The sequence below is a fragment of the Drosophila suzukii genome, chromosome Y, assembly GCF_043229965.1.
Source record: "Drosophila suzukii chromosome Y, CBGP_Dsuzu_IsoJpt1.0, whole genome shotgun sequence".
In the NCBI taxonomy this organism is placed as follows: Eukaryota; Metazoa; Arthropoda; class Insecta; order Diptera; family Drosophilidae; genus Drosophila; species Drosophila suzukii.
This window is the reverse complement of record NC_092085.1, coordinates 5,408,244-5,420,991: the sequence shown is the minus strand read 5'-3', so window position 1 is coordinate 5,420,991 and position 12,748 is coordinate 5,408,244. Positions and strand designations below refer to the sequence as shown.

At 42.7% G+C, this 12,748-nt stretch overlaps 1 protein-coding gene across 1 annotated transcript; it reads left to right on the top strand.

The window, feature by feature from the left end:
* Window positions 1-357: 357 nt before the first annotated feature.
* Window positions 358-1,643, top strand: LOC139353706 (trypsin-1-like; the record flags this gene model as incomplete). The annotated part of the gene is made up of 2 exons (XM_070998030.1): window positions 358-756; window positions 1,231-1,643. Coding segments are annotated over 2 exons (753 nt in total), but the record flags the coding sequence as incomplete, so codon positions are not given.
* Window positions 1,644-12,748: the final 11,105 nt, after the last annotated feature.

Below are 12,748 nucleotides of genomic sequence, written 5' to 3'. Positions count from 1 at the left end.
TAAAATTTTGTATCTAGCATGAAAATTGTGGGCGGGGCATATTGGCGTTACAAACTTGTCCTGCGGTTAAGTCTACATTGGCTAAATCTGAAATCCCAATTCTCTATCTTTGATAGTATCCGAGTTATCCGCGTTCATATTTACGATTTCTTGAACTGAAGCGGACATATTAAATTAAATATCTCTGGTTTCTTTTTCTGGTCCGTTGTCAATTTGTGATATCATTTAATCTTCTGACAATTTTTATTGGTACTCATTGAGTTATAAAACGTATGTTGAGTGCATAAATATTTATTAACCAAGTTCCACGTTTAAAATCAAGTTATTAATCCAACATAAAATTTCAAAAAATGATGTTTTTCAGTCTGCGGCACCCCCAATGTTAATCGCATTGTGGGCGGCCAGCAGGTGCGCTCCAACAAGTATCCTTGGACCGCCCAGCTGGTCAAGGGTCGTCACTACCCACGTCTCTTCTGCGGCGGCTCCCTGATCAACGATCGCTACGTCCTGACCGCCGCCCATTGTATCCACGGCAACAGAGATCAGATCACCATCCGCCTGCTCCAAATCGACAGATCCTCCCGGGATCCTGGCATTGTCCGCAAGGTCGTCCAGTCCACCGTCCATCCCAACTACGATCCCAACAACATTGTCAACGATGTGGCCCTGCTGAAACTGGAGTCCCCTGTCCCACTGACTGGAAACATGCGTCCTGTCTGCCTGCCCGAGGCGAATCACAACTTTGATGGCAAGACCGTGAGTAAAAGTTTTTTGATTTATTTTATATATAATATATTCCCTATTATACGCCTGGATAGAAGTTTACAGCGCTGTAAATAAAATATTTATGGCTCTATAAAGATTATTTATGTTTGAGAGTTGTAAGCTGGGTCTATCTAGACATAAAAATATTTTTTTAAGATCTTAAGACAAACCGTCTTGAGGATGTATAAAGAGTTTTATTAGGAAAAATAATGGAGAGCTATAAATACCACTCCACTTACTATTTGGAAGGAAATCTAATTATTGTATTTTATGTTTCGAAGGTTTAATATCTTTAAAGATTATAAGATGCTACCTAATATCATTATTTAAAATTCAAATCATTAAGGAAACTTGTTATTATATCATATAGTATTAAGAATTTATACTTAAAATATTTATGTTCAGAGTTTTTTATATTTTTGTTACTTTAAAACTAAATTCTTGATCTTAAAAAATCTTTTCTAGGCTGTGGTCGCCGGTTGGGGTCTGATCAAGGAAGGTGGGGTCACCTCCAACTACCTGCAGGAGGTGAATGTCCCGGTCATCAGCAACGCCCAGTGCCGCCAGACGCGCTACAAGGACAAGATCGCCGAGGTGATGCTCTGCGCAGGATTGGTGCAGCAGGGTGGCAAGGACGCCTGCCAAGGTGACAGTGGTGGCCCCCTGATCGTCAACGAGGGTCGCTACAAGCTCGCCGGCGGGGTGTCCTTCGGCTACGGATGTGCCCAGAAGAACGCCCCTGGTGTCTACGCCAGGGTCAGCAAGTTCTTGGACTGGATCCAGAAGAACACCGCCGATGGTTGCTACTGCCAGAGCTAGATCATTTCTCTAAAAAACAACTCATTTGCCTGCTTACCTCATTCCTAAATTATTCTAAATTATTGAAAAGAAAGTCACATCAAATAAATCCATTACATGCTTTGAATTTTTGTGGCTTATTTATTTTTGAGAAGGGTCACAAGAAACACCAAGTTTAAATGGGGAATATTTTTAATAGATGTTTGATTAGGAGTTCTTAAAAAATAAATTAAAAAACATTGCTTGTACAAATAAATAAGAACAGGTCATCAAAAACTAATAGAAAATATTTTAATTTAATTGCCTCTATAAAGCAAAAATGTAAGATGTTTTAAAGAGATTTTAATAATTGGCGGCGATATTTCCTTTATGAAAAAACAGTTTCATGCCCATTTCAACAGCTTAAAAGACTTAAAAGCTACCACATATCAATGACTTTATATATATATATTTTTTTTCGCGAGTCAAAAACATTTGATTTATGTTCGAATGGCAACATCTAAATGTTTGGCTGCCCATAATAAGCTCTTCATAATCCTTTCTGCGTACCATTTAAATGCCTGTCGCATCCGGAGATCGCAATCGAGCATTCCTTCGAGTCAAAACTCTGCTCCACCTTGTGGCAGTTTTGGGTAGAACTCCATGGGACCCACCCTCGTACTTGACGGCCATGATTAATGCCTCGAAATTGTTGCCGCTGATGGAAATCTTTTTGGCAGCGTTCACATCATAATCGCTCCGCAAAGACCCCTTCTCCATCTTCATCTCCATTGCCAGTCGAAGATCCAAAACCAACTGCAGGTCCAGTCGCTGTCAATCAGGAACACAACTTGGCTAAAAACCTGCGAGCGGCATAATTTGTTTTGACTCATTTTCATGCGCAGCTCATAAATTCAGTGCGGGGAAGGCTAGAGAAGGAGCACCAGATCACCAGATCACCAGAGTTCCAGAGCATGGAGGAGTCCCTAGCCAGGCACCTTGATTATGATTATGATGATGATGCACGTGGACAGGACTGGGCAGCAGAGGCATCTGCATAGAGTGGCCATTGATTTACTATGTGAACACTTTATGGCTGTTTAAGTTGTTAAATTGAATTAAGATGAAATAAATTCTCGGGCAATTTTTATGTTTGTTAATAAATTTTGCATACCCTGCGATAATTTGAACGGCTCCTGACCGCCGATCATAAATCGAGCGGCTTTATGGCCACTCTAAAAATAATGCAGCTCGCAGACAATCGAAATAAATAATTCATGCGACTGCGAATGCGGAATGGGTGTGGGTATGGGTATGGGTATGGGTATGGGTATGTGATCATATAGGGTTAGCTGGACATGGACGCACATCCTCATCCTCATCCTCTTTCCCATCCCGCGGAGAATCGCTTTCCGTTTCAATCTGTGGCTGTCTTTCAGTTGGCTTTTTGGCAGCGCCCAGGGAGCAACTACAAATGGACTGCGCATTGTTGGCCATTTGGTGTTTGCATTTTAGATTTCTTCACACCTGAACGTGGCGGTGGGTCTTAGGTCTGGGTCCTCCTTTCCTCGTTCAAAGCAGCCGCCGCCGGCGATCGGCGGAAACATTGGAAATGGCGAGTACCAACCTGTCCGCGTTCCTGGCACTTGATCCGCGATTCACTGGAGTCGCAGCCGGGGATTGCAGTTTATCTAATGCCCAACCGATGTCGAGGTCTTACCAAATTTGGCTCTACTCGCAGCTTTTCAAACGTCCGGTCCGACTTGGCCGGCCTGCGAATTTGTCGTGACTTGTTAATGATACATTTCGCCGGGTTCCTGGCTCCAGGTTCTAAGTTCCAGCCTGACTGGCTCTGGGCCTGGTCAAGTGTTGGCATGTCGCTTAAATGGTACATGGTGCCATCTTCGGAGCACCACACAGGGAGAAAAAAGCTTGGAAGAATGCGAAAAATAAATAAACACTTAGTTCACGAGTTATGACTTTTACAAATATTTGTTTAATGATTTAAAAATATAGTTTTCCTCTTTTTATTCTCCTTGCTTAAGGTTTTTGTACATAAAAAATTAGCCATATTTATTTGTCTTCGCGATGAGGACCTGTAGGTTTATTTTTGAGGGATTTTTAAAAGTTTTAAAATGATTACAAGAGAAAAGGGAAAAAATATTTTGGATTTAAATTAAAAAATTTAAACATTTATAAGATGTTATAATTAAAATATTTTTTTGAAAACCTCTAAAAAGGTCAATACAAAATATATTTGAATATGTTTAGCTATTGGCAAAGACACTTATTTTATTACAAAAGTTAAAAGGCGACCAGGAAATATTTTTGATCCTAAACTAGAGATTTACAAAAATAATGTTAGTACCTTTTAGAGACAATTTTATAATTGAGTTTTTTGTTGCTACTCAATTTTTAAAAGTAACTTTGATGCATCGCCTCGTCGGTTTTAAAATATTTTTTTTTATGTTTCAAAACTCTTGGTGATGATTTCTCCAAGTGCACTGGCGAGTACCCTAGCAGTACTTAGGATAGGGCCAGCACGGATCGGACTAAGCCCATGTTAATCATGACTTGGCCGCCACGGCCCTGGGGCTATCAGTTTTCATTGATTTGAATAGTTTTCCAACTCTTTTTCAATTTACACGGTGCCGTAGAAATATGTTCCCGGAGCAGCCGTCAGCCGCGTCTTGTTCTCGCCACAATTTACGAGCTGCTGGACAGACAGACGAAATCTGGGCTCGTGATAATTAAACTGCGGCAGCAGCCAGAGTGAAAACAAAATGATTTACTGGCAGAACCTGCAGCCTTTACTTGCACTTCCACTGCCACTTCGTGTCAGAGCTCACTTTTATTTTTGGCCTTTGCCGGGCTTAATCTCATTTGTCTTAGTCGCCGACTTGGCGGACTTGGCCGTTGATGCCTCCTAAATAATGACCCTGTAATTACGGCTGTTTAGGCGTTTCGGTTGCCAAGTTGCGCTCGGAAACATTCCACTTCATTAGCCAATGTTTATTAGTTGCCAACATTCATTTTGCCAACAAAGCGACAATCTCAAGAGCTTTCGCTAAAACCCATTAGAAGATCACTCGCTTTTGTAGAACCCCCTTTTCATAAATGGTATCTCGAGGCTGTTCGTTTTACGACCCGGCTGGAGAAGTGTGAAAAGCCTCTTAAAAAAAGAGAGTTTGTAGCAAGTCGGAAGAGGACGCCAAACCTTAAATCATTTTTAAGCTCTATAAAGTGGTGAGTGTAAATGTGAATAAAACGTAAGTGCATAGGCCTGCGGAAGAATATTCAAATGGAAAACAAATCTTTTATTGGGTACTGAATATTCATAGGAAATTTTTATGTTTAAAATAACAATTTTCTATTCTTTTTAAAATGTATGGTAACGCTTATGATTTACGGTAACCGATATTTATGAAAAAGTTTAAGGTGTTAACGTAAGCAAGCTTTTAAAAAGCAATAAAAAAATTCGATAAAAAAATAGCAAACTAAAAGATAAGATGTGAAAATATAATAGCGCAGGACATACAGAAAATCTATTTCTGTTGCCTAAGCACATTTTAAGATTATATATTTCCCCCAAACTGACTTCCGTCACTGGGATTTCCACGTACAGTCCGTCCCGTTCCCATATGCATAAATCAGCTTTTTGCGGTCTTAACTTTTTGTTTCGTTTCGCCGCATTTTGGCGCTGAACACGTTCCAGTTTTACTTTCGGTTGGGGTCTTTGGCATTTTTGCACGTGGCACATTTATTTTAATTTCTGGCTGATCTCTTAGCAAATAGGCTGGGCTTTAGCCATATCCGTGCACGATGCACGTCCGCGCCTGGGACTACTTTATGTAGATAATCTCAGATCTCGGGGTTCGGGATTCGGGGATCGGGATCCGAGGACGACTTGGTTTGCAAACTGCTCATTAGTTTATTAATTAAGTTGTACTGTCCGATCAGTTTCCCAGGCTGCAGCTGCTTTTGCTTCCACTTCTACTTCAACTTTAGCTTCTGCCTTGCAGATTTATTTCTGTCCATTATGAAAATTGTCTATGGCATCGCCCGTTTCTGGGCCGAGCTGGCTGCTGCTTCTTCTTAACATTATTATGCTAGTTGCTGTAGTTATTTTAAATTGTTTTGTCTGGCTTAATGATACCCTACACGGCAACGGGGCAGCGGCACTTTAATCGACAGTAGTTGGGCTTTAACACGCCCCGGCCCTCAGCCCGCAGATCTCGAATTCAAGCCTCAGGTTACCAAGTTACCAACTCATTTTGGACTCAGGTTTAGGGTTCAGGTTTAGTTAGCGGCCGCTAAGTGGAAGGTGTTGAGAAAATGCACAAAAATTAATCATTTTATAATTGCTAAATTGCCGGCGGCCATTGAATTGCTCATAGAGCTGTATACCCCGCCTGAGAAAATACAGCTCATAAATTAGAAATTTGATGAGGCGCCAAACCAGAATAGAATATGCATTAACAAATGGCCAGCGTGGGTATCTGAAGTATCTTCTTGTCACTTCTTTTGGGCCCAAGCCTTATAAGAAAAGCTTGACAAATTAGCTGGAAGTTTCGGTACACTGGAAACAAAAAATGTATGAGATATATAATGAATTAAAGTCTTAGTAAAATAATAACCCTTCCAATTTATGGTCTTATCCCAAAAAGGACGTCATCCCGACGACCTTGGAGTGGAGTGTGTGCAAATGGAGCTAATCAGAGCGGCCAGACACTTTCGGATCTGCCAGTTTAGCCCTAGAATTCTCTGGGCTGGCCAAGCCTGACGCGTTGTCTACATTTTTCTCGCTTTACTTTTAATTTTGCACGCGTCCCAGCGGGTTTTCTTTGGCCGGTTCGGTTCCTTTTCCTTTTTTTCCCTTCGATTTTTATTTTTGTGTCCATTCTGATAAGTTTGATTAGTTTGAAATATGTTTTCTATAAGTGCGTCATGTTTGGACGTCCCTGGTCGCGATTCTCGGCGGGTCGGGCACTATAATTAAAGGTATTGGTAGGCGTTACTATTGGCTCAGTCCTACGAAAAGGGAGAGGGTACCTTATAAACTGGAACGACAGCAGATGGTCTCTTGTCTAGGTGGACATTGCATCATTTGGCGGGAAAATCTACAAAAGATTCGCCGATATGCAGCTCTTCAAACAGTTATGTAAGTTTCCTGTGGACCGAAGCGATCTTCAGCTAAATTCATAGGAAATTGCCCGAGCTTGAGTTTTCAGTTTCGGCCACAACTGGCAGTTAATTGCCGACTTGAAAGCCCCTGGACGGATGTTGGTCTACAATTTGCGCTAGTCTTCCAACGCCTTCATCTGCGCATTTGTGCCGCTTTTGCTCTGCTCTCGGAATTAATTAGCACTTTTGCATTAAAATTAATTACTGCAAATAACAAGTTACACTCGGCGGCCTCTGATTCTGGCCATCTTTAGAGCTACGGTCCTAAGACCTGCTGGTTTTTGGTTTCGAAAGCGAAAATCCAAAGCGGAATTTCAATAATTCGCAACGCGCATTAACGAGAATTTGTGGCCGGCTCAAAATGATTTACATTTTAATTCGTTTGTTATGCTCAGCAGTTGCTCATGTGGATATTGCAGAATATGGTACAAGGTGAGGTGTATAAATCAGTTCTAAGAACTGGGTTACCAAGGTAAAGGGTGTTTAATAACATAGGAATATGATGGAAAAGATAAGATTGGGATGAACGGAATACACATTTTTACTGCCTTTAATAAATGAAGCTTCTTTATGTAGGATTCGATCTTTTGTTCCAATAAACAGTGTTAAATTAATTGATAAAGGGCCCGAAATTAATTTCTAAAAATGTCTTAAGTCTAGTTTGAATTGAATGCAAAGAAATTATAATCCAAAGGGTTTGTGTAGTATTCTAACTCCATAAAAATAAGACCTAAAGGCCGCATTTCCTGGTACCCTGTTAAACATGATAAATGAATACCATTTCTCATAGCTCAGCAAAATTTGTATCCCAGCCAGTCGGCAATTGATATCCATTATTTATAGAATCGGCGAACCAATCTTCTTTCGCATGCTGTCACAGCCATCCATCGCGATTCTCGATTGTATAACCGCACAATGAAATTACAAAAGCCCGGATAGTCAAGTTTAACTGAGTAGAGTTCCCAACAACAAGTGCGGCAAGCGCTTACCGCATTAACAATTGCAAATCTTTGGCCACAATTTTTATGACTTTAATTGTTTGTTTTCCTGGCATGACGGAGGGCCGGGCCAGAAGAAGATCAGATCGCAGTGGAGAATCTTAGAGTGGAGTACCTCAGGTAAGTTGAGTTAGGGAAATCAAATCGCAGAACTCGAGCGTTGAGAAAGCCCCGTTAATGTGACCCGACGTGCGCGGCAATAGATAAAAATGCCCAACAAAAAAATAGTAAAAAAAAAAAGGAAAACAAGACAAAAAGGCACAAAACGAGGCAAGACAAACATTTCAGAGACAGTCGGATAGTCAGATAGATAGATACGTAGAGTTGTAGTTGCGGGTGGGCAGAAACCGCAAAGACTTCGCCTCTTGCCCGCTTTCCCAGCCCATTTCCACAATGGGCCAAAAGGCGGGGGAAAATGATGACCTCGTGCAGAAAACTAAGTCACACGAAGAGAACGACCAACGAATCAGTGACTGAAAAATTGCCAACAAAATGTGGCGGATGGCATGACGATGATCTTAGCCAAAGTCACTGGGTTAAGGGGTATCTGTAGCCCCCGAAGAGACCAAAAAGCACAGCTGCAGGCCATGGACTGCCTTTTGGCCAGGCCCCCAGATAAGCCTTTTGGCCTTAAAAGGAGCAGTATCGAAGTATCTGGGCACAGGCCGAGGTATCGTACATAAACGTTATCTTACGACCATGTCACTGGTTCCCGAAAACAGTTACACCCGCCACTCCAGTGATTTGCGGATCTGTCAGCGGTCCTAACTTTCAATCGTCTTCAAAAGGGAGTGAAAGAACTTATAAGGAGAATGTGGGGGTTTCATGTTTAACAAGGAAGAACGCTATAGTCGAGTACCTCGACTATCAGATCCCCGTTACTCAAAGGGAAATGGAGATATGCAAGCAGCAAAGCGAGATTAAAATGCGCCACCTACCGGCGGTAGACAGATTTAAGCGTTAAGGGCGTTAGAGTGGGCGTGGAAAATTTATTTTTGGATCAATCGATAGGTATTGACGACACCAATACATTTCAGTTAAAATTTTTTATCTAGCATGCAAATTGTGGGCGTCACAGGTTTTCGAGGTTTGTGAGCGTTTAAGTGGGCGTGGCAAACTTTTTTTAGGTCAATCGTTAGGTATTGATGAGAACAATACATTTCAGTTAAAATTTTATATCTAGCGTCAAAACTGTAGGAGTTACAGTTTTGGGCGGTTTGTGGGCGTTAGAGTGGGCGTGGCAGTCTACTGAAACAAACTTGCGCTGCGTAAGAAGCTCAGGAATCTGTACGCCAAATCTCAATAGCCTAGCTCTCATAGTTTCCGAGATCTCAGCGTTCATCCGGACAGACAGACGGACAGACGGACATCCTGATCCTGATCAAGTATATATATACTTTATGGGGTCGGAAACGCTTCCTTCTGCCTGTTACATACTTTCCGACGAATCTAGTATACCCTTTTACTCTACGAGTAACGGGTATAAAAATAAATAAGAGGTTTCCTTAAAACGGGGTTTCAAGTTTGATATTCATAGATCATGTTTTGATTTCTTCATAACCCTTTTAGGAATATATTTCTTAAGAATTTACTTTAGTCTTTCTTTATTTTCTCTATAAATAATCTAAAATCATAAGTGGTAATAAGAAGTGCTAAGTATTTAAAGAGCTTTTATCACAGTTGAATAATTCCGTTCCTATACCATATTATCTCCCTTTCGATAGTGGTGAAATCTTAAAACTTTAAATTACTTAGCCAGACCTGCGATAATTTTTAAGTGGACTTGCACTGGCAGCGAGCTGGCCCACCTAATCCTCGTTTCGATGCAATGGCCCTGAACCGTATCGTATCGGTTGTCAACTTCGGAGCGCTCCTCCACTGACACTGACCGCCAAAATGGAAATGCGTTACAAATCTGGCCGCAAGACATCCACCATCCTCCAACCTCGATCCCATCCGAATCCCCCCCTCCCTCGCCAGACAGTTGCAATTTCAATCAAGCAACTACAGACTAAGGGTTGTCTGGAGGAAGGAGGATCCCATAGCGGACTAGAGTAGAGCATCAGCTGGGCATGCAATTTTTATTGGCAATCTTATGGTTATCAAAATAAATGAAGTGTTACAGCAACAAGTTGCGCGGCGCGGAAGCCGAGCTACGTGCCTGCCTTTGGTCGCTGATTGCCTGGCCACACTGTCCCAAAAAGGGGGTGTAAAATGGAAATTTATCATTTTATATATCATAACTCTAAGTATCCTATTCTGAAGACTTCATAACTTTTATTAACAATAGAGCAGAAACAAATTAAATTCAATCCAATATTTCAGATTACTTTAATCTTGTTCAGCTCAAATTGTTGATGATATGGTTAATGATATAAAAACATTCCAAGTCCTCACAAGCATAGTCATATCTATAACTTACAATCTTGTTATCCCTAAGATTCCCTGATCTAGTGATAAGATGATTTCCCCTTTGAACGCTCCCCTTCTTAATCCCTCTAATTAAGCCCATAATTTATATAATTTCTCTCTCTGCAACGGCTGACAACTGCAGACCTGTGTAAGTTCCAGGATTTTGGCATCCGCAGACGAGGAAAAGTGGGGAAATAGTTTAGGCCGCCAGCGGATTGGAGGCAATTTTCAATATACAAATACATGGCATCCTGGCCGGCGTGGGCCTGCTCAACAAACGCAGGCACAAATTGAATATTAAGCTGGAGAATCGCGATTCATACTGCTGACCACTGGGCGATTCTCCAGAAGATAAGAACGATCGCGATAAGCGCCCCAGAAGGCGCTTCCTGCCGATCCAAAGTGGCCCGCTGTGGCGTTTCTTTGCCACACGCAATCAATGGATGTGGATGGGGATTGGGATTGGGATGGGGCTGCCCCTTGGACCCAATCCCATGCTTCAGCACTTTGATCATCATTTCGACTAATCGGCCCGCTGTGCAGATCCACAGGTGCCCAGCTCCAGATACAGATACAGATTCAGATCCAGATGCAGATACAAGTACGAATACGAATACGAGTTCGAGTTCGAGTGCATCTCATGCATCCACGCTGCAGCTGGGGCTGTTTATCTAGCTGCGATTGTCGCTGCCCAGTCACTTGGCCATGTTGTTAGTCATTTGTTACGAAACAAGTAAAAGGGTCTCTGGTCCGAGTCCGAGGATCTCCCATGTTGTGCATATGGATGAGACCCCAGTGCGATGTCCCCTGTCCATTTGGCTGCTGCTATGTGGCATTTCAACTGCCGTCCAGTTGCCATGTGCGGAATTTCTTAACACGTGTCACCCTGCTGCATTTGCCTTCAACTGCCGATGGGGCAGGGGTAACCGAACAGGGCAGCCACAGACTGCGGTGGTATAATAGATCCCCAGGTTTTGCAAGGTGGTTAGCTGAAATGCCTTTTAATGAGATGCTGGCAATCTATTTGCATATCTCTTAGCTGGAAAAAATATGACGTTGTGACGTTGGCAGTAACTCTCACCTGTTTATAAACATAATATCACCTTTGTTTTTAATAGTTTAGATATTTTTAATAAATTAATTATTGAAAAACCAATTTGGAATTATTTATTTTGGTCAATTTTTTTGACAAAAAGTAGAGATGGAAAAGGCTATTAGTTCGCTATCCAAATTTTGCACCCAAAAAAATAAGTATTTAGTCCAAAACATAGCAAAAAATTGACCAAACATGGAATGTCATATCGTGTTGAGTTCGTAAAAGAATTTCCAATCGATTGTGATTACGAGCTGAACACATTAATTTTTGCCGATTTTTTGGTAAAACCCCCGATAAAACCCCTTGTGAAAAATGTCATACTTCTTTGTAAATCTCTCTTGAAGACAAATTTTTTAAAACATCCCTAAAGTTTGCTTTACTTTCAGTTCCGAATATTTTTTGCGCCATCTATGTCTTAAAACTTGCCTAAAGCTTTAGGACGCGCTTTAAAAAAAAGGTCAGTACTGTGTAGAAATCAAATGTAAAAATAATGAAAAAACATGTAAATAAGTACATGTGTAGATAATGAAAATAACTATTTAATATAATGTAACGAACTGATTTTGTGTGCCTGCTCGCTACGAGATTCGTGCGGCTAGCTCAGAAGATTGTGCGTTCGTCCTACCAAATTTATATGACGTGATTGCCCGTAGATCAGTGAGAAAACAAAGTGTTCAAATGGTAACAGTGGGATTTATTCTCGTGGTATTAGTACAGCGGGTGTGTGGCTGGGCTGACTTCGGTATCTCTTGGCTCTGGTTCCGCCGGCTGCTGGCGCTCCTCTTTCTGGCTCCTCGACGCGTTGACTCGTCCTCCTCTGGATCCTGGGTCTCGGGACGCTCGTAGTGGCCGCCTCTGCTTGCCCGCCGACGCGTTGCCTCGGGGTCGCTTGTTGCGCCTTAGACCCGCAGAGAGTTCGGCCTTGTGGGCTTAGGGAAGCGTCACCGTTCTCAGACTAGGGGGAACAAGCCTTGCTCTCCAGGCTGACGCCTTTCGAGGCAATACCTGTCCCTTGCTCTGTCCCGGACGGTCCCGCTAGGTTCTTGCTCAGTTCGCGCTGACAGTCAAAGCTGCCGCCCGGAGGCTGTCTAGCGGTTCACTTCGCTTTACGCCTAGCGCAGACGAACGTTCCACCCGGCTTCACCCTGATGCGTGACGTCCGCGACGCTCCTGCGCTCCCCAATGAGCTCCGCGCGGCGATGGTAACGTGGCTGCCGGAAATGTCTGCTGGCGTCGCTGTCGATGTCCTCTGCGCTGTCTTCTGACCAGTATCTCGTTGTTCTGGCGCTCGGGGAGCTGGGCGGTCGCTGCTCGGGAACTTCGCCGGTAATCGCAGGGCTCTCCAGGCTGCCGCCTCTTGAAACCGCAAATCGATCTACCGCTCGTCCGTCACGCCAGGTCCTGCTTGGTCGGGCAAGGTACGCTGGGTCGCAGACAACTTTCCTCCCCAAGCTGACGGCTCTTCGTCGTAGGACTCTTTTGCTTGTCTCTGACAGACCCGCCGGGCGACTCGCCA